The sequence below is a fragment of the Prionailurus bengalensis genome, chromosome D1 (genome assembly GCF_016509475.1).
Source record: "Prionailurus bengalensis isolate Pbe53 chromosome D1, Fcat_Pben_1.1_paternal_pri, whole genome shotgun sequence".
Classification (NCBI taxonomy): Eukaryota; Metazoa; Chordata; class Mammalia; order Carnivora; family Felidae; genus Prionailurus; species Prionailurus bengalensis.
Window position 1 is genome coordinate 89,317,629 of NC_057346.1, and position 21,365 is coordinate 89,338,993.

Genomic DNA, 21,365 nt, shown 5'->3' on the forward strand with positions numbered 1-21,365 from the left:
TACTAAAGATGCCTGTGTTTTAAGTTTAACGTGAAGGTGGACTTTGGGAAAAACTTTGACTTGCTGTCATCTACAAAAATGGCATATTCTGATAAGATTGAAAAACTGCAGGCTTTGACATAAGCTCCCCCCCAAATCCCTTAGCACACATTCTTGGAATTTGGAGGGACATCCTTCCTTTTTCCACTGTTAACTAAAAATGCAAGTAGAATAGAAAAATCAGTTCCAACTGCTGAAGAAGTGGCTCTGATGCATTGTATTTATGAAGTAGGTCCTAAGTGTTAGGGTTGCTATTTTAATGTTGCTCAAACATATCGCTCAGAATATATGTTGCGCAAAAGCGTGTGGACTTTGTTTTGCCTGTGTATGTAGTGTTTTAGGAAAACGAGCGCTGGGGCCACCTTTAGAGAGAATATATTTAAGTTCTTTGCCTGTAACCTAACATCTTTGGTATATCTGTGTCTTAAATCATAGCTGTAGTTAATGTTTGTATTCATATCACAGCATCAAAAATCTGACCACTGTGACAGGCAAGTGTCTAGCATTCTTGTAGTAGTATTTCTTTTGAAAACTAAGTCATTGCCCACCCGAATGAATTACTCTCTAAGGGATCCTGGTAGAGAAGATTCTACCCTGAGTGAACCACCAAGGTGCCTTCTGCCGTTCTGCAGAAGTGTGTGGTGTATTTGTTTTTCTCCTAATTTTTAGAGCTTTTAATGCCTACCTAATTCTTCAGTCTAGTCTGATTAATTATTTCATGGACAGAAACATTAAAGTCATTCTCTGCATTATAGAAACTAAATTGTTGGCTGTTATTAAACAATAGTTAACATTTATACTTTACGAGGTATGTAAGTGTGAAATTAGCAATAAAAGCTGACTGTGAGGCAGTGGCCAGAATTGATTTTCTGTTTTCTTGTTTATGATTAATGACTTCTTGCTTTTATTCTTTACTAAGAGCTGTTCTACCCAAGAATCTTAATTACTACAAGAATGAAACTAAACTATTTTTTTTCTTGATAAAATAGTAATACCTATGCTGATAGTATCAGTTTAGGGGCATCTGGTGGCTCAGTCGGTTGAGCGCCCGACTGCGGCTCAGGTCATGATCTCACGGCTCATGGGTTTGAGCCCCACGTCCGGCTCTGTGCTGACAGTTCAACCTGGAGCCTGCTTTGGATTCTGTGTCTCCCTCTCTCTCTCTGCCCCTCCCCCGCTCACTCTTCGCACGCGCTCTCTCTCAAAAATAAATAAACATTAAAAAAATTTTTTTTAAATAAAGATGTGTCAGTTTAGTGTGACCAGTCTTAAATCAGTGTATTCAGGCATTTTAGATTCTTTAGTCTCTTTACCTGTTATTTTTATCTGCTTATTTTTAACTGATAACTGAGAGTAAACTAGTGATCCCCATATAAAGAAAATAAAATGTATTTTAGATATGCCACTCTGATACTAAACTGTGATTTGATTTAAAACCCAGATTAGTAATAGGTTTTGTGAGAGAGATGTATTTTATATAATGGGAAGAGACTAGTAACGTTCAGCTGTGATTTGTAAGAGCCTTTAAAAGCTAAGTATCTTCTATTGAAGGCATTTTTCTGAATCAACAGAGAGGCCTTATATATCCATGCTCGTATTTTTATTTATCTGGCTAGGGTTTTGGCTCATGGCATAAATCCCCAGAAATGATGCTGCCAGTCATTTACTTCATATGTAAATGTTATCATAATTAACTGGAAACTGGTGCTTTTGGTTCTAAATCTAAATTAAAAATTAATTTCCAAACAGAAGTAAGCTTGTTCTTCAAGGCCTTAACGGTACACAAGGTCATTCCCTAGGCCGCGTATCTCCTCCTCTCCCCGGTCCTTTCTGTTCCCGTCACCGTGTTGTTGCCCATGCCCTGAAAATCAGCACTGCCTACGTTTAGCTTTGGATTACATAGATTGCAATTTTTCATTCAGTCCCAGACTTGCTGTTAATCCTAGATGTGCTGAATTCTATTCTGATGTGTTCATGTGAGAAAAAATGATTCTGACTCTGCCGTGGTTTATATTTGCACACTGTGTGCATAGAGGTGTTAGAAAAGTGGGAGAACGTGCACAGGCTTTGAAGTTGGCCGTACCTGGGTTTGATGCCAGCCCTGGCGGCTGCTTGCTGCCCACCTCTCCAGCTTCATCTTTTAACCCCCTCCCCTTGTTCACAGCTCTCTTCGTGCCGACCTGCCTTCTGTCCTTAAGAGAGGCCTTTTCCCTGGCTGCTCTCCCTGCCTGGAAACATCCTTCTCCGGGCTCTTCTTGAGGCTTGCTCCTTCATCTTTCCACGTGAATACCACCTCCTCAGCCACTCCCTGACCATCTGCCCTATTTTATTTATTTTTTTTAAGTTTATGTATTTTGAGAGAGAGAGCGAGCGAGCGCGCAAGCAGTGGTGGGGAGGGTGCAGAGAGAGATGGAGAGAGAGAATCCACGCTGACAGCATGGAGCCCGATGCAGGGCTCGGTCTCATGAACTGTGAGATCCTGACCTGAGCCGAAATCAAGAGTCAGACGCTTACCCTACTGAGCCACCCAGGCGCCCCCCATCCTCACCCGTCACTCATCCTGTTATTCTGCTTTATTTTTTTCATAGTACATCACTATCTGTCATTTGTTTGCCTGATTAACATAACAGAGAATAAAGCTGTTTGATGGGAAGTGTCTTGTTTAACACTGTATCCTTGACACGTGGAACAGACTAGGTGATTGAGAAATACTGACTTAGACTTGGAATTTAACCTGCCTGAGCCTACTTACTCATCTTTGAATTGGGAATAATAATACCTCCCTCACAGGCCTGGTATGAAATTATGTAATTAGCATAAACACAATACATACATTAGAGGCTAATTTTTCCACTTTTACTCCCACTTAAAAAAAATTTTTTTAATGTTTATTTTTGAGAGAGAGAGACAGAGAGACAGAGCACAAGCAGGGGAGGGGCAGAGAGAGAGGAAGACACAGAATCCTAAGCAGCCTCCGGCCTCCGAGCTGTCAGCACAGAGCCCGACGTGGGGCTTGAACCCACGACTGCGAGATCATGATCTGAGCTGAGGTTGGATGCTTAACCGACTGAGCCACCTAGGTGCCCCTTTTACTCCCACTTTGAATGCTTAGTTAGGGATCCAAGATGATAAAACATTTAAGGTTTCTTCGTCAGCTGACCTCTCATTAAATGTCAGCTCTTTAACTTTGAAGCAAGTAAGTTATATTTGGTGTTAACTCCATGCACCCCTTTCTGGACCGGGTATAAAGCATGGACCCTCCTTCCTAAAAATGCTATTAGGACCCATTGGGGGATTCCTCTAATAATGTGCCCCAGGTTGGAGCATTCCTGCCTGGGTCAGTTTTCTGTTGCTGCATAACATTACAACAAGCTTAGTAACTTAAAACAACGTTTATTTATCATCTAACAATTCTGTAGGTCAGAAGCCAGGGCCCAGCATGGCTGGGTTCTCAGTTTATAGTCACAAGGTTGAAATCAAGGTGTTGGCCCAGGGTTTGGGCTTCATCTGAAGGTTGGAGTCCTCTTCCAGGCTCACGTGGTTGTTGGCTGAATTCAGTTCCTTGGGGCTGTTGGACTCTAGCCCCTTACTGGGTCTTAGCCAAGGACTGACTGGTCTTAGCTCCTCGGGACCTCCTTCAGGTCCTTGCCACATGGTCATCTCCCCGGGCTGTTCACAAATGCCTGTTTGCTTCTCCGGTGCCCGCAGGAGAGTCTCTCTCCGTTCAAATCTCTTCTTGAAAGAATTTCTGGTTCCTTTTAAAGGGCTTATCTGATGTGTCTGATCCTGCCAGGGTAGTTTTCCTTTTGCTTTTTGATTAACTTCATGTCAGCTGATTTGGGACCTGAATCGTGTGTACAAAATCCGTCACGTTTGTCACATAATGTAACCTAATCAGGGGAGCGGCATCCATCCTACTCACAGGCCTACACAAGGGATTATGCAGGGTGTGTAACCAGATAATAATTCTGTGTATACAAGAATGTTGGGGTCATCCGTCTCAGAATTCTGCCTACCATGTTGCCATATTAAGTAAAATGGTTTTGTTTGGGGAAGGATAATTTCAGACATGCCCGGCAGATGCTAGGTTTTTCCCCTCAGCAATTCTTTCAGTAAACAATAACAAATAATTAACCGTGTTTGAGAAATTTAAAGGATGTAAATTGCCTTTAAATTAGTGTCACCCTGAAGTTGTTTTTAGATTACATAACCTTTTTGGAAAAGTTTTTAGATTAAAACATTTTTTTAACTATAAAATTCTGTTTTTGAAAAGAGTTCTTTTAAATTGTCAGATATTATAATTTTCGAGAAGGCATCTTGTTTAAGAAAATGTACTATTTCATACCCACTATAACTTAGCATAAATTGAAAGCTTGGTATATTTAGTCATCCACTTACATCCTTTTAAAAAACAAAGATACCTTTAATGCAGGGTAAGTCTGTACTAGGTTAGTTATCTTTCATTCTGAATGATGCTGTGGGGTAGGTTTATTTCATGAGATGATGCTGTTAACATTTTGAGCAATATTTAAAATGGTATGAGTTTCTGACCATAACAAGGTTATTTACACTAGAAAATCCAGTAATTTAGTAAATATACTAATAAAAGTCATCAGAAACTTGACATTTTCTGAATGCCATGTGAAAATTATTTGACAAGTATAAAGAATGAGAGTATGGTTTAAGAATTGTTCGTCTACCAAATGACACCCCCCCCCTGAGAAAAGGACTAATTTCCTTTTTAAAGATATTTACGCCCAAAACTTTGATATAATTCAAATTGTTTGGTTTTTGAAAATGTCCAAATATTGTAGCCATTGGGTGAATAATATGAATCAGCAGACCAGATAAGATTTGCTTGTGTAACTCAAGTAATTAGTTTTGCATCACAGCCTTGACATCTCTCTATTTCAGTACCTTCCCTCCTTATCTCCATTTTCTAAACGTTCTCTTCTATTCCTTGTTGCTAATTGTGGTTATCTCTCTCTTCAGGGATGCTCTCAAACTGGTCCAGTTGAAAGAAACGGGCAAGATTACTGAATCGAGACCCACCCCAACCCCTCTAGCTACCCCCGCAGTGCCTCTGCCCCCACAGGCCATGGCCACACCACCATACACACGGCCGATGATCCCACCGGTCTCAACTCCTGGACAACCGAATATAGTGGTAATATCATTTGAATAGATTTGTATGTTTTCGGACTTAAGTGAGAACTAGGAACCCAATAAGAACCATTACTGTCTGTTTTTTGGGGTTTTTTTAAATTAGTTTATTTATTTTGAGAGAGAGAGAGAGAGAGAGAGAGAGAGAGAGAGACATCATGAGTGGGGGAGGGGCAGAGAGAGAGAGAGAGAGAGAGAGAAAAGCCCAAGCAGGCTCTGCACCGTCAGCCCAGAGCCCAACTTGGGGCTCATACTCAGGAAACTGTGAGATCATGACTTGAGCCAAAATTAAGAGTCAGACACTTAACTCACTGAACCACCCAGGCGCCCCAGCTGTCTGTTTTACATGTAATTCTACCAATCCATTTTAGTAGTAGCTAACAGTGATAAAGAAAAAATTCTCCAGATACTTCATGTCGTGCAGACTCCTAGCACAAACCCAGTTTGTGTGGTGCTAACTTTCAAGTCCAGTGCCATATAAGTAGGCTCTTTAATCATGCTGCTTTTCACGTAGCTTTTCTCTGGTGTGGTACTAATGGTTGGTAGCCACCACTAGCCCTCATCTGTGGCTGTTTTATTTTAATGTTTATTTTTATTTTTGAGAGAGAAAGAGCATGAGCGGGAGATTGGCAGAGAGATGGGGGGACAGAGGATCCAAAGCAGGCTCTACAGTGTCAGCTGGAGCCTGATGTGGGGCCTGAACTCACGGACCATTAGATGGTGACCTGACCCGAAGTCGGACGCTCAACAGGCTGAGCCACCCAGGCGCCCCTTGACTGAGGGAATTGATATTCTGACTGTGAAGAACTATAGAGACTGTATAGCTAGTCATTCTTTCTCAGATGGAGGCAGTAACAGCCCTTTTTTGTTGTCAGAATATTCCATCTTGCCTCTTTTTACCTCCCTTTCTTAGTATCTTTCATGTCATTTGTTTCCCATCAGAAGAAATGCAGGATAATCAGGTTCATGTAAAACTGAAAGGGAAAAAACAAAACAAAACTGGGCACTTAAAAAATAAACAAACCTATCTTGCTCTTTCTGATGGAGAAATATATTCCAGTATAGTATTTTAAAGAATTTGCAAACAGTATAAATTTCATGGGAAACAATTTTTAATGTAAATTCATGATTCGTGACTTCATATACAAAAAATTTATGTGTAATCAAATCTTATGATGTTTTTAAGAAGTAGGTTATTCAAATTAGGAAGATAAACCTTGCTTTCAAATTTTTATGGTATTCAGAGAGCATTCATTCTATCTGAACAAATACTTTACTAACAAAGTGTTTAGTTTCCTAAGGACTCAGGTATATTTTTAGCTGCTTGATTAGAAGTGACTGTGATCTAGTCCCAGAGTGGAGTGAAGGACAAGGAAGGAATCACAGGTAGTTTTATGTCCATCCTGCTTTTTGTTAGAGTTTCAAAGAACAGAGTGGAAAAGCTATAGTAAGTTATAGGAAGGTTTTATTATCTCACTTAGACTTTTTATTATGAATTTTTAGGAAATATGATACTCATGTGATTTCTTTTTAAATTACAAACCAAAATAGAAATAGTTTGGCAGATTATCCAGTACATTATCTTTTTCTACTGCACACCATTTTTATAAGTAGGAATTGTCTGTTGTTGGTTTGTTGATGTGTTGGATGCTTTGAGTTTTATTAAGTGATATTTGTAACAAGCTGCTTACAGTGGTATGTGTGTGTCTGTCTGTCTCTGTCCCATACACACACCCATGGGAGAATTATTCATGACCTGGTAGATTTCTTTTTGATCATCTTATACAAAGTAACATAAGATTCTCATTTATAACTAAGACATGGATTTTACCAATTTTTTCTACAGTTGTATACTATAAAATTAAAGCTCTCTGGATTTCTTATATTCCTCCTTCTACTAAGAATTTTTAATAGTATTTTTCCTCTGTTAATCTTTAATTACCAAGAGTTAAGTTACTGAGACTAGATTATAGTATTAGAATTTGCTTTTTCCACTTCCATTTATGGTTTAATGGACAGATTGCAATTTCTTTGCAGGGCACATTCACTGAAATCCCTGCTAGCAATATTCGAAGAGTTATTGCCAAGAGGTTAACTGAATCTAAAAGTACTGTACCACATGCATATGCTACTACTGACTGTGACCTTGGAGCTGTTTTAAAAGCTAGACAAAGTCTGGTCAGAGGTTAGTAAAGTTAAATTTACTTAATACAGTACATGTGCTAACTATTGTGAAATCCTTTACTTACAAAGGCACATTGTGCAGCTTTTTATTTTGGTTTCATCATCTGGGTGTATTTTAGTACTAAAGAAAAGAATTGGTTCACTTTTCTTATAAGAAACAAACCGATTCCATTGTATTGAGTAAATCATGTTTTTGGTATGATATCTGAACAAAGCAATCCTTAACATTTTAGAAAGTAAAAAATCCAAAATGATTGAAAAATGTTTTAGATTTTACATATATCTTAGATATCACTCTTCTTTATACAAGTTTTAATTTTTTATATCTTTTTCAAAATGAACTTTCAGGTTCGGAATTTTTAGCATGAACTGATGTTTCTTTTCTTTTCTTTCTTTCTTTCTTTCTTTCTTTCTTTCTTTCTTTCTTTCTTTCTTTCTATCTATCTGTATGGCTTTGATTTCATTTTCTTGCTTTTTTGAATTGGCTGAGACCTCTGTCTTAACCTGCAATGATGAGTATAAATGGCAAAAGCAGACATTTTTGCCTCGTTCTTGGTCTTAGGAGAAAACATTCAGTCTTTAATGTTAGTTGTAGGTTTTTTGTAGATTCCTTAAGTTGAGGAAATTCATATTCCTAATTTGCTGAGAGTTTTAGGCATAAACGGATGTTGAATTTTGTCAAATGCTTTTGTGTGTCTTTTGAGATAATCTTTCCTTTTTCATTCCGTTATTTTGATGAATTATTTTGGTTGATTTCCAGATGTTGAATAAACTTGTATTCCTTGTATGAAACTCATCAATCATTAATTTTCTTATATATTTCTTGATCCCATTTTCTAAAATTTTGCTAAGAATTGTTATACCTGTGCACATGAATAATAACTACCCTGTGGTTTTCTTAAAGATGTTTGTTTTTTTCTTGGGTTTGTTACCAGATCTCACAGAATAAATTAGGAAATGTTTCCTTCTCCTTTATTTTCTGAAAGGTTTGGGTAGAATTGATTTTATTTCCTTTTTAATTATTTGGTAGAATTCACCAATGAGACTGTCTATCTAGGCCTTTGATTTTCTTTGTGGGAAGACTTTTAACTACAAATTCAGTTTTTAAAAATAGATGTATCGATTTCTTCTGGAATGAGCTTGAGTAGTTTGTGTCTTTCAAGGAATTTGTTCATGTCATCTAAGTGATAAAATTTTCAGTAGTCCCCCCTCATCCACAGGGAATACATTCCAGGACCCCCAGTGGATGCCTGCAACCATTGATGGTACCAAACCCTGTATATACTGTGTTTTCTCCTGTGCATACATACCTATGATAAAGCTTAACTTAAAAATTAGACATAGAGATTAACAACAATCATAATAAAATAGAACACTGTAGTAGAATACTCTAATAAAAGTGAAGTGAATGTGGTCTCTCTGTCTCTTAAGTATCTTACTGTGCTGTACTCGCCCCTCTCGTTATGATGTGAGGTGATAACATGCCAACGTGGTGAGATGACGCACGGTGAATGATGTAGGCATTGGGACATAGTGTTAGGGTATTGATGACCCTCTGACAGTATGTCAGAAGGAGGGTCATCTGCCTCTGGGCTGCTGTTGGCTGTGGGTAACTGAAACTGAAAAGCAGAACTATGGATAAAGGGGTCGTTGGCATAAAGTTGTTTATAATATTACCTTACTATATAGTACTTCTAATATTATATAATCTGAAGTGATGTCTCCATTTTCAGTATTAGTAATTTGTGTCTTTTGACTTTCTTGATCAATCTGGCTGGGGATTTATAAATTTTATTGATCTCTTCCAACAGTCACCTAATTTCATACAATTTCTTCATTGTTTTTCTAATTTTCTTTTCATTGGTTTCTGCTGCCACCTTTATTCCTTTTTTTTTCTGTTTGCTTTGGGTTTAATTTGCTCCTTAGTTTCCTAGTTTCCTAAGGTGAAAGCTGAGATCAATACCATATAATAAACCTTGATGCTAACATAAGCATATAATGCTTTTAAGGTCCCTTTCAGCAGTGCTTTAGATGAATTCCACAGAATTTGATGTGTTTTATTTTTCTTTCTATTCAAGATGTTTTCTAATTTTCCTTGTGATGTGTCTTTTGATCCATGAATCATTTGCAAGTGTAAATATAATTTCCAAATATTTAGGGCTTTTCAGCCTTTCTTTTATGATTTCTTGCTTAACTCCATTGTGCTTAGAGAACATGCTTTGTATGATGTAAATGTTAACTTTTGTTGAGATTTTAGAGTCGTAATGTGGTCTATCTTGATGAATGTTTCATGTGTATTTGAAAAGAATGTGTGTTCTACCTCTGAGGAGTGTTCTATAAATGTCAGGTGAAGTTGGCTGGGAGTAGTGTTCATGTCTTCATATCCTTTCTGATTTCCTACGTGTTCTGTCCATTCTTGAAAGAAGAGTGTTGAGATCCCTGGTTACGATTAGGATTTGTCTGTTTTCCCTTTGAGTACTGTTGGTATTATATCATCTTGAAGATGTGTTATTAGGCACAGAACACATTTAGGATTTTATGTGTTCCTGATGAATTGATGCGTCATGAAATGTCTCTGTTCATTCCGGGCGTAATATTTCTTACTCTGAAGCCTTCCTTATCTGATATTGATACAGTCAGTCCAAATTTCTTTGATTGATATTTTTATATCTTTTTACTTCTAATATATCTGTCTTTATATTTTTTTAATTTTTAAAAAAAATTATTTATTTATTTTTTTTGAGGGAGAGAGAGAGAGACAGAGCAATAGAGGGGGAGGGGCAGAGAGAGGGAGACACAGAATCCGAAGCAGGCTCCAGGCTCTGAGCTGTCAGCACATGGGGCTCACATGGGGCTCGAACTCACAAACCGCGAGATCGGGACCTGAGCCGAAGTCAGATGCTTAACCGACTGAGCCACTGAGGTGTCCCTGTCTTTATATTTAAACTGACTTCTTGCAGACAGCAAATAATTTTCTTATTTTTTAATCTAATCCATACTCTGTCTTTTAATTAAGGTGTTTGGACCATTCACATTTAGTAATTTTGTCCTTGTTTTTTCTTACTTTTTGGTTTTTTTTGAATTGGTTGCTTTTTAATTTTTTAATTCCATTTTATTTCTGTTTTACCTTTCTGTTTCTACGTGGTGGTTTCCTTAAGGTTTACGATATAATTCTTTAACTCATCACAGTCGACCTTCAAATTTGTATCACACCCCTTCGTGTGTAATGTAAGAACTTTACAACAACATACTCGATTTTCTCCCTTCTATCCTTTGTGCCTTTGTTGTCATGTTTTATTACCACATGTGGTATAAGCACCAGCATATATGTCTGATATGTTTTTGCTTTAGCAAATCAATTATGTTTAAAACATAAACTTTAAAAGAGTTTTAAAAATGCGGGGAAAAAAAGTCTTTTTGCATTTGCCCATCTTCTTTTTACCATTTTTTGGCCTTCTTCATTTCTCTATGTAGATACAAAATGCTTGTCTGGTATTTACTTCCGCCTGAAGAATTTCCTTTAATGTGTCTTGTAATACAGGTTGGCTGGCAATAAATTCTCAGCTTTTATCTGAAAAAGTCTATTTCTCCTTCATGTATTTCCCTTTGTTTAATTATTAATTATGGCAAAATATGTGTAACATAAAATTTACCATCTTAAACATGTTTAAGTGCACAGCTTAGGGGTAATAATCCTTTCACATTGCTGTGCAACCACAGCAATTTATCCACAAAAGTCTTCATTGTGCAGAACTGAAATTCTATACCCACTAAAATGATAGCTTCCTATTTTCCTCTCTTCCCAACCTTTGTCTAGCAGCCAGCATTCTGCTTTCTGTCTCTATGGATTTGACTATTCTTAAGTACCTCATATGAGTGGAATCATATAGGGCTTGTCTTTTTGTGACTGGCTTATTTCACTTAGTGTATTGTTCTGAAGGTTCATCCATGTTGTAGTATGTGTCAGAATTTCCATCCTTTTTAAGACTGAATAATATTCTATTGTATGTATTTACCATGTTTTGTTTCTTTATATGTCAGTGGACACTTGGGTTGCTTCCACCTTTTGACTATTGTCAATAATGCTGCTGTGAACATGGGGGTATACGTAGCTCTCTGTGTCCTTGCTTTCACATCTCTTGGGTCTATCCCAGAAGTATTGCTGGAACATATGGTAATTCTATTTGTAATATTTTGAGGAGCTGCCATGCTGTGTTCCATTGTGACTGTACCATTTTGCATTCCTATCAGGTGTGCCCAAGGGTTCCAGTTTCTCCACATCCTTGCCAACACTTGTTGGCAACCATCCTGATGGGTGTGTCTCCTTCGTTTTTGGTATTTCTGCTGGGTATAGAGTTTTGAGTAAAAAGATTTTTGGTTTCACTACTTGAAATAAAGATCCCATTCCATTATCTTCTGACTTGCCAGATATCTGCTGCCGTTCTTAATATCTCTGTTCCCCTCTATAATGATGTCTCCCCTCTGGTGCTGTTGTCTTCAAGATTTTCTCCATTAGCAGTTTGATTATTATATGCTTTAGCGTTTTTTTTGTACTGTATTTTATCCTGCTGGGGTTTCCTCTCAGCTTCTTGGATTTGTGGTTTGTTGTCTTTCATTAATTTCAGAAAACTCCTAGCCATTGTATTCCACTTATGTTCTGCTTCATGTGTTTTCTCTTTGGAACTCTGATTATAAATACTCAATTGTTTGAATTGTCTAAAGCTCTTAGATCCCCTATTCTTTTTTTTTTTTTTTTACCTTTTTTTTTCCTCTTTGTGTTTCCATTTGGATAATTTTTGTTGATCTAGCTTCAATGTCACTGACTCTTTTCTTGGCTATGTTTAGTCTGTGAATCTTAACAAAAAAAATCTTTAGGGGCGCCTGGGTGGCGCAGTCGGTTAAGCGTCCGACTTCAGCCAGGTCACGATCTCGCGGCCCGTGAGTTCGAGCCCCGCGTCAGGCTCTGGGCTGATGGCTCAGAGCCTGGAGCCTGTTTCCGATTCTGTGTCTCCCTCTCTCTCTGCCCCTCCCCCGTTCATGCTCTGTCTCTCTCTGTCCCAAAAATAAATAAATGTTGAAAAGAAAAAAATCTTTATCTTTGATAGCATGTTTTTTTTTTCCCGGAGATGTCCATTCGAATGCCGTTTTATAGTTTCCATCTGTCTGCTGGTACCCCCTTTGTTCATGCGCATTGTCCCATGCTTTGTCCTGTACTTTCCCATATTCCAACAGCGGTTAATCATTTTGTGTGCTCGTCCTTCCTCAGAGGGGAGCCATCACCCTTGACGTTCAGTTCACTTGTTTGCCTTGTAACCTTGGCTCCCTAATGGACTCAAGAAAAGTTGTGTTTTTGTAACTTCTGCTTTTCTTCTGCTCTATTAGGGTGGGAAAAACATTCTCTTCGGGGTTTCTACATGTTAAGTGACAACAGAACTGATATTTCAATTTAGATACACACTTTGAAGAATTCATACGAAGACAGCCTGACAGCTTTTAAAAGTTCAAGGAAATAAATGGAAAGCTACTTCAAAGAAAATTCTCTGTATTCAAAAAGTTAACCCTGGAATCTCTCTTTATAGATATTAAGTGCACTTGCTTAGTCATGATATAGAGATCATTAGGGGAATAATTTTCCTTGTTTCTTCCTTTCATGAGGCAGGAAACAATACTATTTCAGTGGAGGGATGGATTAGTCTAGTATCTTTTCATGGTCCTAAGTTTGGTATGTCTTTGCAATTAGGAATTTTCGGGGAGGAGGGGCTCTTAGAGCCCCCATTATTTATCTCCAGTCCTCTTTCTTGTATAGTTATAATATAGTATTCTGTAAGCCTGTCTGCACTGTTTTGTAATGATAGGCAAATGAAAATGTTTGATATTCCCTCACAAACTATTTCTTATTCTTCTCAGTCAATGTCACCAACAGTCTCCTTTCTATATATTTGAAAATTTCCGTAATAAAGAGTTAAAAATAAAATAACTTGAAAAAATCTCCTTTGCACTTTTTTGGTTTTCAATGCCTAAGAGAAATGTCATGTGAGAAACTGGACATATAATAAGCCTGAAGCTCCTGATGCATGGGGATTAGAGGTAGCATTTGAAGGAATCATCAGCATATGAATGGTATCAAAGTCATGGAACAGAATGTTCTTGCCTGGGAAGATTCCACCTTTGAGAGGAAGGGATAGAAAATGAGTAAGTGGTAAAGAGTGGAAGAAAACAATGGAGAGTATAGTGACACAGAAGCCAGTAAGAGACAGTGTTTTGAGGTGAAGAAAGTGATCAACTCAAGAGTACTAAATGTTGGAGTACGATGAGGGCAGAGAATTTAGGTGAGCACTGTGGACTCAGGCAGTAGATTGGGAATCATCAGCCGGTGGATGGTTTGGGAAGTCTTCACTGTGGATACCTATGGATAGTAGATAAAGTGAGAAGGAGGTTGAGGGAGCCATGAAGAGTAAGCATAATGAGTTCCTAATATCTGTCCACCTATTGGAATTTATGTAGACCAAGTCTTTTATATGTGGTTATCATTAAAATTCTCTAAGCACTGGAAACCCACTCACATTTCTACTCATAAAGAGGTTTAAAACAAGCAAACAAAAATATTTCTGTCTCTGGAAATCGGAATTAAAAGAGCAATGATTTGGATGAGCAGGTGACTCTTACCGGGACAGTTTGGCAGTATTTGGGTTTATGGTAATTCATCTAGTGTCTTCTGAAATCTCCAGCATGCCTTGGGAATGAGCTATTGTTCATATAAAATTCCATGATACTATAGTAACGGGATTTGTTTATCTTGCCACATACCATTGACGAGATCTTTATCTTAAACACTTTGTCTAGAAGCCATTGCAATGGAGAATCAAGTGTAGTTTACATTTTTCAATACTTTCCTACCCACCTGGAAAAGCAAAAGTATAAATCAAATGCTTAAGTTATGATCAGCTCTGTGGGAAGGGTGGGGACCTCAGCTTTACCTTGAAATCATTATGTATACTGGAAGGAAATTGATTTAATGGAATCACCATAAAACTAGACAGAAAACCTCATTTTGTTCGTTGCATCAGGACCTGTGCCAGCATTGCTTCATCTTTGGCCTTTGCTATATCCTGTTTTGTTAAGTTAAAAAGCAGCTCATTGGTCTTAAATTTTTTTGGTGTCCACTCCATTAGTAAGAAATTTCTTTCTCGATGGATGGATGGATTTTGGTGTCCACTCCATTAGTAAGAAATTTCTTTCTAGATGGATGGATGGATAGATAGATAGATAGATAGATAGATAGATAGATAGATAGATATAGATATCTTTAAAGTGACTGTGTTACCACTGTTCTAGTATAATCAATATATTATAAAGCTCATGCAGAATGAAGACATTTGAAAAGGATGAGAGAAAAAAATGAATCATCTGAATCTATATAGAGAGATCATTTGTGTTTTTAGACAGATAGGAGTTGGTTCTTTCCAATTACGGTTACAATGTATCCTTCAAGTTCTTGTATATGATATCTAAGCTTTAAAAGAATTATAATCAAGTTCCAGAAGTAATTGTCTACATGTATGGCTAATATTATTTATCCAGGGCCTCATATAAGTTTTTCTAATCAAGGAAATTTTGCTAAGCGAATAAACAAAAACTTACAATATTTTTCATTATGGTTTGTTAATGAATTAGTTTGCAATCATAATGGTCAATGTTAAAGTTTCATTATGAACCCTAATTTTGATATGCTTGTTTTTCTTTCAGATGACATTAAAGTATCAGTAAACGATTTTATCATCAAGGCAGCAGCTGTTACCCTTAAAGTAAGTAGCAGACCCCAAATAATTTTGGCTGCTTTTAGTCTTATGTTGGGGCAGCTGGATGGCTCGGTCGGTTGTGCGTCTGACTTTGGCTCAGGTCATGATCTCATGGCTTCTGAGTTTGAGCCCCGTGTTGGGCTCTGTGCTAACAGCTCAGAGCCTGGAGCCTGCTTCAGATTAGAAGTGTCTCTCTCTCTCTCTCTCTCTCTCTCTCTCTCTCTTTATCTCTGTCTCTCTCTCTGTCTCTGCCTCTCCCTCAGTCGTGCTCTATCTCTCTGTCTCTCAAAAATTAATAAACATTAAAAAAAAATGTAAATAGTCTATGTCTTGGGATTTTTATATGATAAATGGAACTCTGATTTTTAAGTCCCCAAAATTTTATAACGTTATTGCTAAAAATATACCATGTAGTCTCACCCCCTCAGTAATACAAATGAAACTGAGAATCAGTGGGGCTTACGACTAATTATAGCAAAACAAAGACCATTCAGCAAATATGAATTGATCCCCGGTGTTGTGCTGAGTACTTTGTAGGCATTAGAGGTACAATAGTGAACGAACGCCTACATGTTTTCTGCTCTCCTGGGGCTTACACTCTGGATGGAAGAGACCGGTATTTGTCAGATAGTTGAAAGTATTGAGGAGCAAGAGAAAGCGGAGTAGGGGTGTCATTGTGCACAGTTAGGCAAGGAAGGCCTCTCCTGCAAGGTGATAACTGAGCCAAGGCCCAAAAAAGAGGGTGTGAGCCACAGACACACCTAGTAGAAGAGTGCTCCAGGCAGAGGGAACTGCAGACGCAAGGGCTGGGGGGGCGAGTGCTGCCTTTGAGACATGGCCCCAGGGACAAAGTGTGCCTCGGAGAGAGAAGGTAGGAGATGAGATTGAACAGATGATATTAAAAGAGGGAATGTGGAGAGGGCCCTGAAGTAGGTGAAGCCTTGGTGGCCATGGAAAGGACTAGGGATTTTATTATGAAGGGGAAGGAAGCCTTTGGAGGGGATTGAGAGAGGACTGTCTGTCTACTTCACCTTTACAAAGAAAAAGGAGTGACTGTTCTGGTGGTTTGAGGAATGCAGCCTGTAGAGAGGCCGGGGGGCAGCAGTGCTCTCCTGGGAGGCTGTGGCCCCTGACAGTGGTGTGGACTCAGGTGGCAGCTAGGAGGGTGGCTAGGGTGAAGGTGAGATTTTGGATACGTTTCAAAGTAGAGCCAACGAAATTGACTGATGGATTGGATGTGGAGTGTGAGAGAAAGGACAAGGGCTTTAGCCCAAGCATTGGGAGGAATGGAGCTTCCCACGTGCAGAGATTGGGAATGTGAGAGAGGAGCAGGTTCGAGGTAGGAGTTCTAGAGTTGGATTTGGACATAACTCAGTTCGAGAAGCCAAATGGTGTCCCATTGGAGGGGCCAGGAAGGCAGGTGAGCGGTGGGGTGTCTGGCTGGACACATAGATTGGAAACCCAGGCTTCCTGCCTTCTTGCTCTGCACCATTTTCTGTCCTGCCTTTCTTTCTATACCCAGGCTATTTTTCTGGGTCACTGCGTATTAAGTGCTATATTTAAAGTATGCTTATAAGGAATTTGTTTTTATTTCTTGGACAATACAGTAATGGAGAATTTTAAAGTCATGCCTTTTCTTAGCCATTCGTATCTAAGGGTTCATATGCTTTTGTGTTTTGACCAAATAATATTTTGAATTGTATTAGTGATTTTCTAATTATGAATCATTCTTGCCCTCCTTAAGTGAATCTCCAGTGGCCATTACATTTCATTTCATAATTTTGTATTAGGAACCGTGATTGTAATTTAAATTTTGTGCTAGTTTTCTCAGGTTTTTTTTAAATCGGTGGTTTCTTAAAATGAATTTGGATCCTTTTTCTCTTTCCTTTCTCTGTACTTTTTTTCTTTATTATAAAGATTTTTATTTCTTGAAGTTTATAGAATTCACCAATAAAAATATCCCAGCCTAGTTCTATTTTGAGGAGGTAGACTTGATGACTTTCTCATTTTCCCCCATAATTATTGAGCTGTTTAATTTTCAGCTTTTTCTTGAATCACTTTTGGAAACTTCTATATTCCCAGAAAATCACTCATTTCATCTGGATTCCCAAGCTTAACTAGCCTAACGTTATTTAAATGTTTATTCTAATATCGTAATGTCCTCAAGGCTGGCATTATTCTAGACCCTGTCTCGCTGTTATTAATGTATATTTGTGTGCTCAGTCTTTTATATTGTTTATGTATTCCTTCCGTCATTTCCTTAGCTGCAGAGTAGAATTAGATTAGACTTCGGTTGAAAATATTTTATTAGAAAATGTGAAATAATGATTATAAATACGAATAAGAAAGTTTAAGGGTATGAATTTTCCTTTGCCTACAACTGAGACCATGTCCCCTGGGCTTTTGTTGCATGGCTGCGTAATTACACTTCTTTTGCCAGATATTCCTTACTTGGGAGGGGCTTTTCTTCCCCCTCGTTTACTTTAGCGTCCTCTCTAAGAATTTAAAATCTTCGGGGGGTTTGCGACTTCGCCGTGTCTGATTTTGACAAATGAGCTTTGATGACTTCGAATGAACGAGCAGCAGGAGTGAACATAACAGGCCGGGGAGGAGCACAGTGGGAAAGGCCTCTTCGGGGAGGGCTCAGAAGTACACTTAGGTAGGCTGTTACCCAAGCGAAGAGTGGGAAGAGAAATTCGTCTGTTTGCTGTTTTTCACCATCACTTTCTCCGATACTTGGCAACAGTGTCAGTATACACGGTCTCCAGGCGTTTAGCCATTTCCTCTGCTCCTTTCGTCTTCCGTGTAGTTGTATGTATATTAAACACATGCATGCTCATACACAGTATCTGTCATATGTTGGTGAAGCCTGGGAAATCTCTCTTAAATACAGAAGTCACTTATTAGGGGCCGGATGATATCCGCCAGGGCTGCGCTAGATAATTGCGCCGTCTACATGCCTCAGGAATTATGTGGCTGAATGTTGCTACCCGCTCCCCTCCCTTCTTCTCTTCTCCTAAAGGCCATGTTGGTCACTGTATGAAGCAGGAAGTATGGCAAATGTTAAATGCTTTTTAGTAATCAGATTTAACAAAGGGAGACCTTTTTTTAGCCATGATTTAGTATACAGCGATCAAAACAGGTCCATCAGTGTTTCCTGAAGCTTGCTTCAAAAAAGATGGTATGTTTATTCTTCCCAAACATAGACGGCATTTAACACTGAGATCCAAATCATTGTTTCAAACCAGATCTTCATTTGTTTGCTCTGTCCACCTATATTCACTTTCAAAAATGCAGAATAATTTTAGTTATTTTTCTGTAACCGCCTTGCTCTAAAGCTGCTTCTTTAGTGACATGTTTTTTCTATTTCTGTTTCATAGCAAATGCCAGATGTTAATGTAAGCTGGGATGGAGAGGGCCCAAAGCAACTGCCCTTTATTGACATTTCAGTGGCTGTGGCAACAGATAAAGGTTTAATTACGCCCATCATAAAAGATGCTGCCGCTAAGGGTATACGGGAAATTGCTGACTCTGTAAAGGTATGTCTTAGGAAATACTGTGCTTTCAAAATGTTAGTATTTACTCTCTGGTAAAGTCTTGACATGATCTAGTCATACTGTGATAGAGATATTTATGTATTAGTATTTTCAAGTGATTGTCAATTGTGTATGAAAGTTTTTAAGGTTTTATCTAGGTAGGAACCATTTTAAGAAAATTTAATATTCAAAAATTCAGAAATAACATACAGATAGATTAGGATCTACTGTATTCAAGTTACAGGTGAATGCTTTATTTCCCAAAGTCTAGAATTCCACTCTAAAGATGATATTTTAGATAGTTTTAAAGTTAAAGCTGAAACTGTATTTCTGTGAAGGTGGTGAGTAGATCTCACTGTTCACAGTGTTTTATTCTTCAAAACTAATTTTATTCATTTCCTCTCTAGAATTGAGACCACTCAAAGTCCTTCATTTTCTAGAAGCAAAAGTACTGGATTTTTCCTGAGTTTCTTTAAAAGCAGTTTTTCTAGCTCCAATATGGAGGAGTGGGATTTCCCCCAGAATATCCCATTGAACCGCATGGGAACACGGGCAATAGATCGGCTCTGACAGCCTGTATAATTTCCAGAGGTATTTTTTGACGGAAGTGTCACCTCTCTTACAGGGTTAGAATTGAATATTTCAGACTCATTTAGATAAATGATTCTTCTCTTTTTTTTATTTACCAAAGACCAGTTGTATATACATAGTGGACGAGCAAGCATACTTTTAAAAGTAGAAGATAAGATTTCTTTGGGGAGCTGACAGTATACACGTCGTAGATGTACTTGCCCAAAATACACGAACACAAGTTAATCTGCTTTTAAAAGCATACTCTTAGAATCTTCGAGTTAGATACAGTTAATGCTGGCCTTAGTGGAATGGACATTGTTAGCTCTTTCTTTGCTCCTCTTTGAAAAGATTAGTAGAATGTGTTTTTATAGATAAAAATGCAACTGTTTTTCTTAATTGAGCGGTGACTTAGTTCGACCAATTCAGAAGTCAAAGTAAGATACGTTGGTTTATTTACTAAGATAGTTGTGTGCCTTTTAGTCATCAAAAGTTTTCAACAACAATGAGAATACATGTATTATTAGTGTTCTTGTGAAATTCAAATGAGGTTAAATTTCACTATAAAGTTAGAATTTTCTTACGTATTTTTATATCTTTCTTATTTTTAATATTTTTGTGTTTCTTATATATTAAATTTTTAAAATTAAGCATTATAGGAAAGTCTCTTTGCTTTTGACCAATTTACTAATTTTACTATGATAATACATAGTTCTTAAATTAGCAGTGTTAGCGTTCCCATTTTCTTATATCCTGAAAGAAGCTAAGTTGAGGTGTAAGGAAGCAGTGTGAGCAGCCTCTCCGCAATGGGAAGGGCAGCCTTGACCCTTTGGAATGTTCTAGGGCCTCTGTGACAGTCCTTGAGGTTTTCCTGTAATTCCTGGCAACCCTTAAGTTTCAGTGTGAGCTGGCTGCTCCTCTATGCTGCTTATTCTCCCTGCTTCTCTCTCCCACCCCCTCCCACCCTCTCCCACCCTCTCCCACCCTGCCGCCTGTGACCAACACTCCACTCTCTCTTCTTAGCATGTGTGAGACACCAGGCTAAGCACTGTATTTTTTTTTTTTTTTTAATTTTTTTTCAACGTTTATTTATTTTGGGGACAGAGAGAGACAGAGCATGAATGGGGGAGGGGCAGAGAGAGAGGGAGACACAGAATCGGAAACAGGCTCCAGGCTCTGAGCCATCAGCCCAGAGCCCGACGCGGGGCTCGAACTCACAGACCGCGAGATCGTGACCTGGCTGAAATCGGACGCTTAACCCACTGCGCCACCCAGGCGCCCCTAAGCACTGTATTTAATCAGCCCACTATCATAGTTGAAACTTTAATTCCCCCATTTTGAAATGGAGGAAATGGAGTTTTAGTGCCGTTAAGAAATCTGCCCACGGTGATGCATCTAGAAAGCAGTAGAGGTGAGGTTTTATTTAAATCACAATTCATGAGCCATTTTCTTAGGGCTCCTGTGGCTTCCATTGCTGAAGTAGCTTCCCGACGTTATCCTGTGTTACTGTGTTCCTGCAGTTGATCATTCTCTGAGATCACCTCATTTCTTTATTTGTTGATCCTTCTCTGTTCCTTCCTGTCTGATGTTGACGGTCTTGCTCTTGCCATATATCCAATTCTAGAAGAAAGAGTGCATGGAGATAGTAGGTGCTCCGCGAATTTATTTGTTTAATTTTCAATAAAAACTTGTATTGAAATGAACTTTTCAAGGAGTTTGCGGGTCTCTGGAGCTCCATCTGTGGACCAGGTTAATACCTGCACTAAGTTTTTACTTCTTGACCCTCACGAACCTTAAGGATGTCATTGTGTGGTGCTAAAGGCATGCCTTAGCTAAGTTCAAGTTTTTATTCCCTAAATAAAGTAATATAGTAACAAGCCTTAGATCCCATGCTTCATTAGTTATAACATTTTAAAAGACAGAGGCAAAGTTTTCCTCGATGTACCCGGTATGTTTTTTAAATGAGTTAGTAAGGAATGTGACATATTTTAGAAATATTTCCTAGTATTTCTTGTATTGCATCCTTTCAGCACGAGGCTTCAGGTAACATGTGTTTTGATTTTAAGTTTACATT

At 38.3% G+C, this 21,365-nt stretch overlaps 1 protein-coding gene across 2 annotated transcripts in view; it reads left to right on the plus strand.

Annotated features, from left to right (window-relative positions):
- The window catches only part of PDHX (pyruvate dehydrogenase complex component X), a 73,380-nt gene that overhangs the window by 43,879 nt on the left and 8,136 nt on the right, over positions 1-21,365 (plus strand). For both annotated transcript variants that reach the window (XM_043580926.1, XM_043580925.1), the window contains exons 6-9: positions 5,032-5,206; positions 7,240-7,387; positions 15,133-15,191; positions 18,566-18,724. In XM_043580926.1, the coding sequence (XP_043436861.1) occupies positions 5,032-5,206; positions 7,240-7,387; positions 15,133-15,191; positions 18,566-18,724 (541 nt within the window). The remainder of the gene's footprint in view (positions 1-5,031; positions 5,207-7,239; positions 7,388-15,132; positions 15,192-18,565; positions 18,725-21,365) is intronic.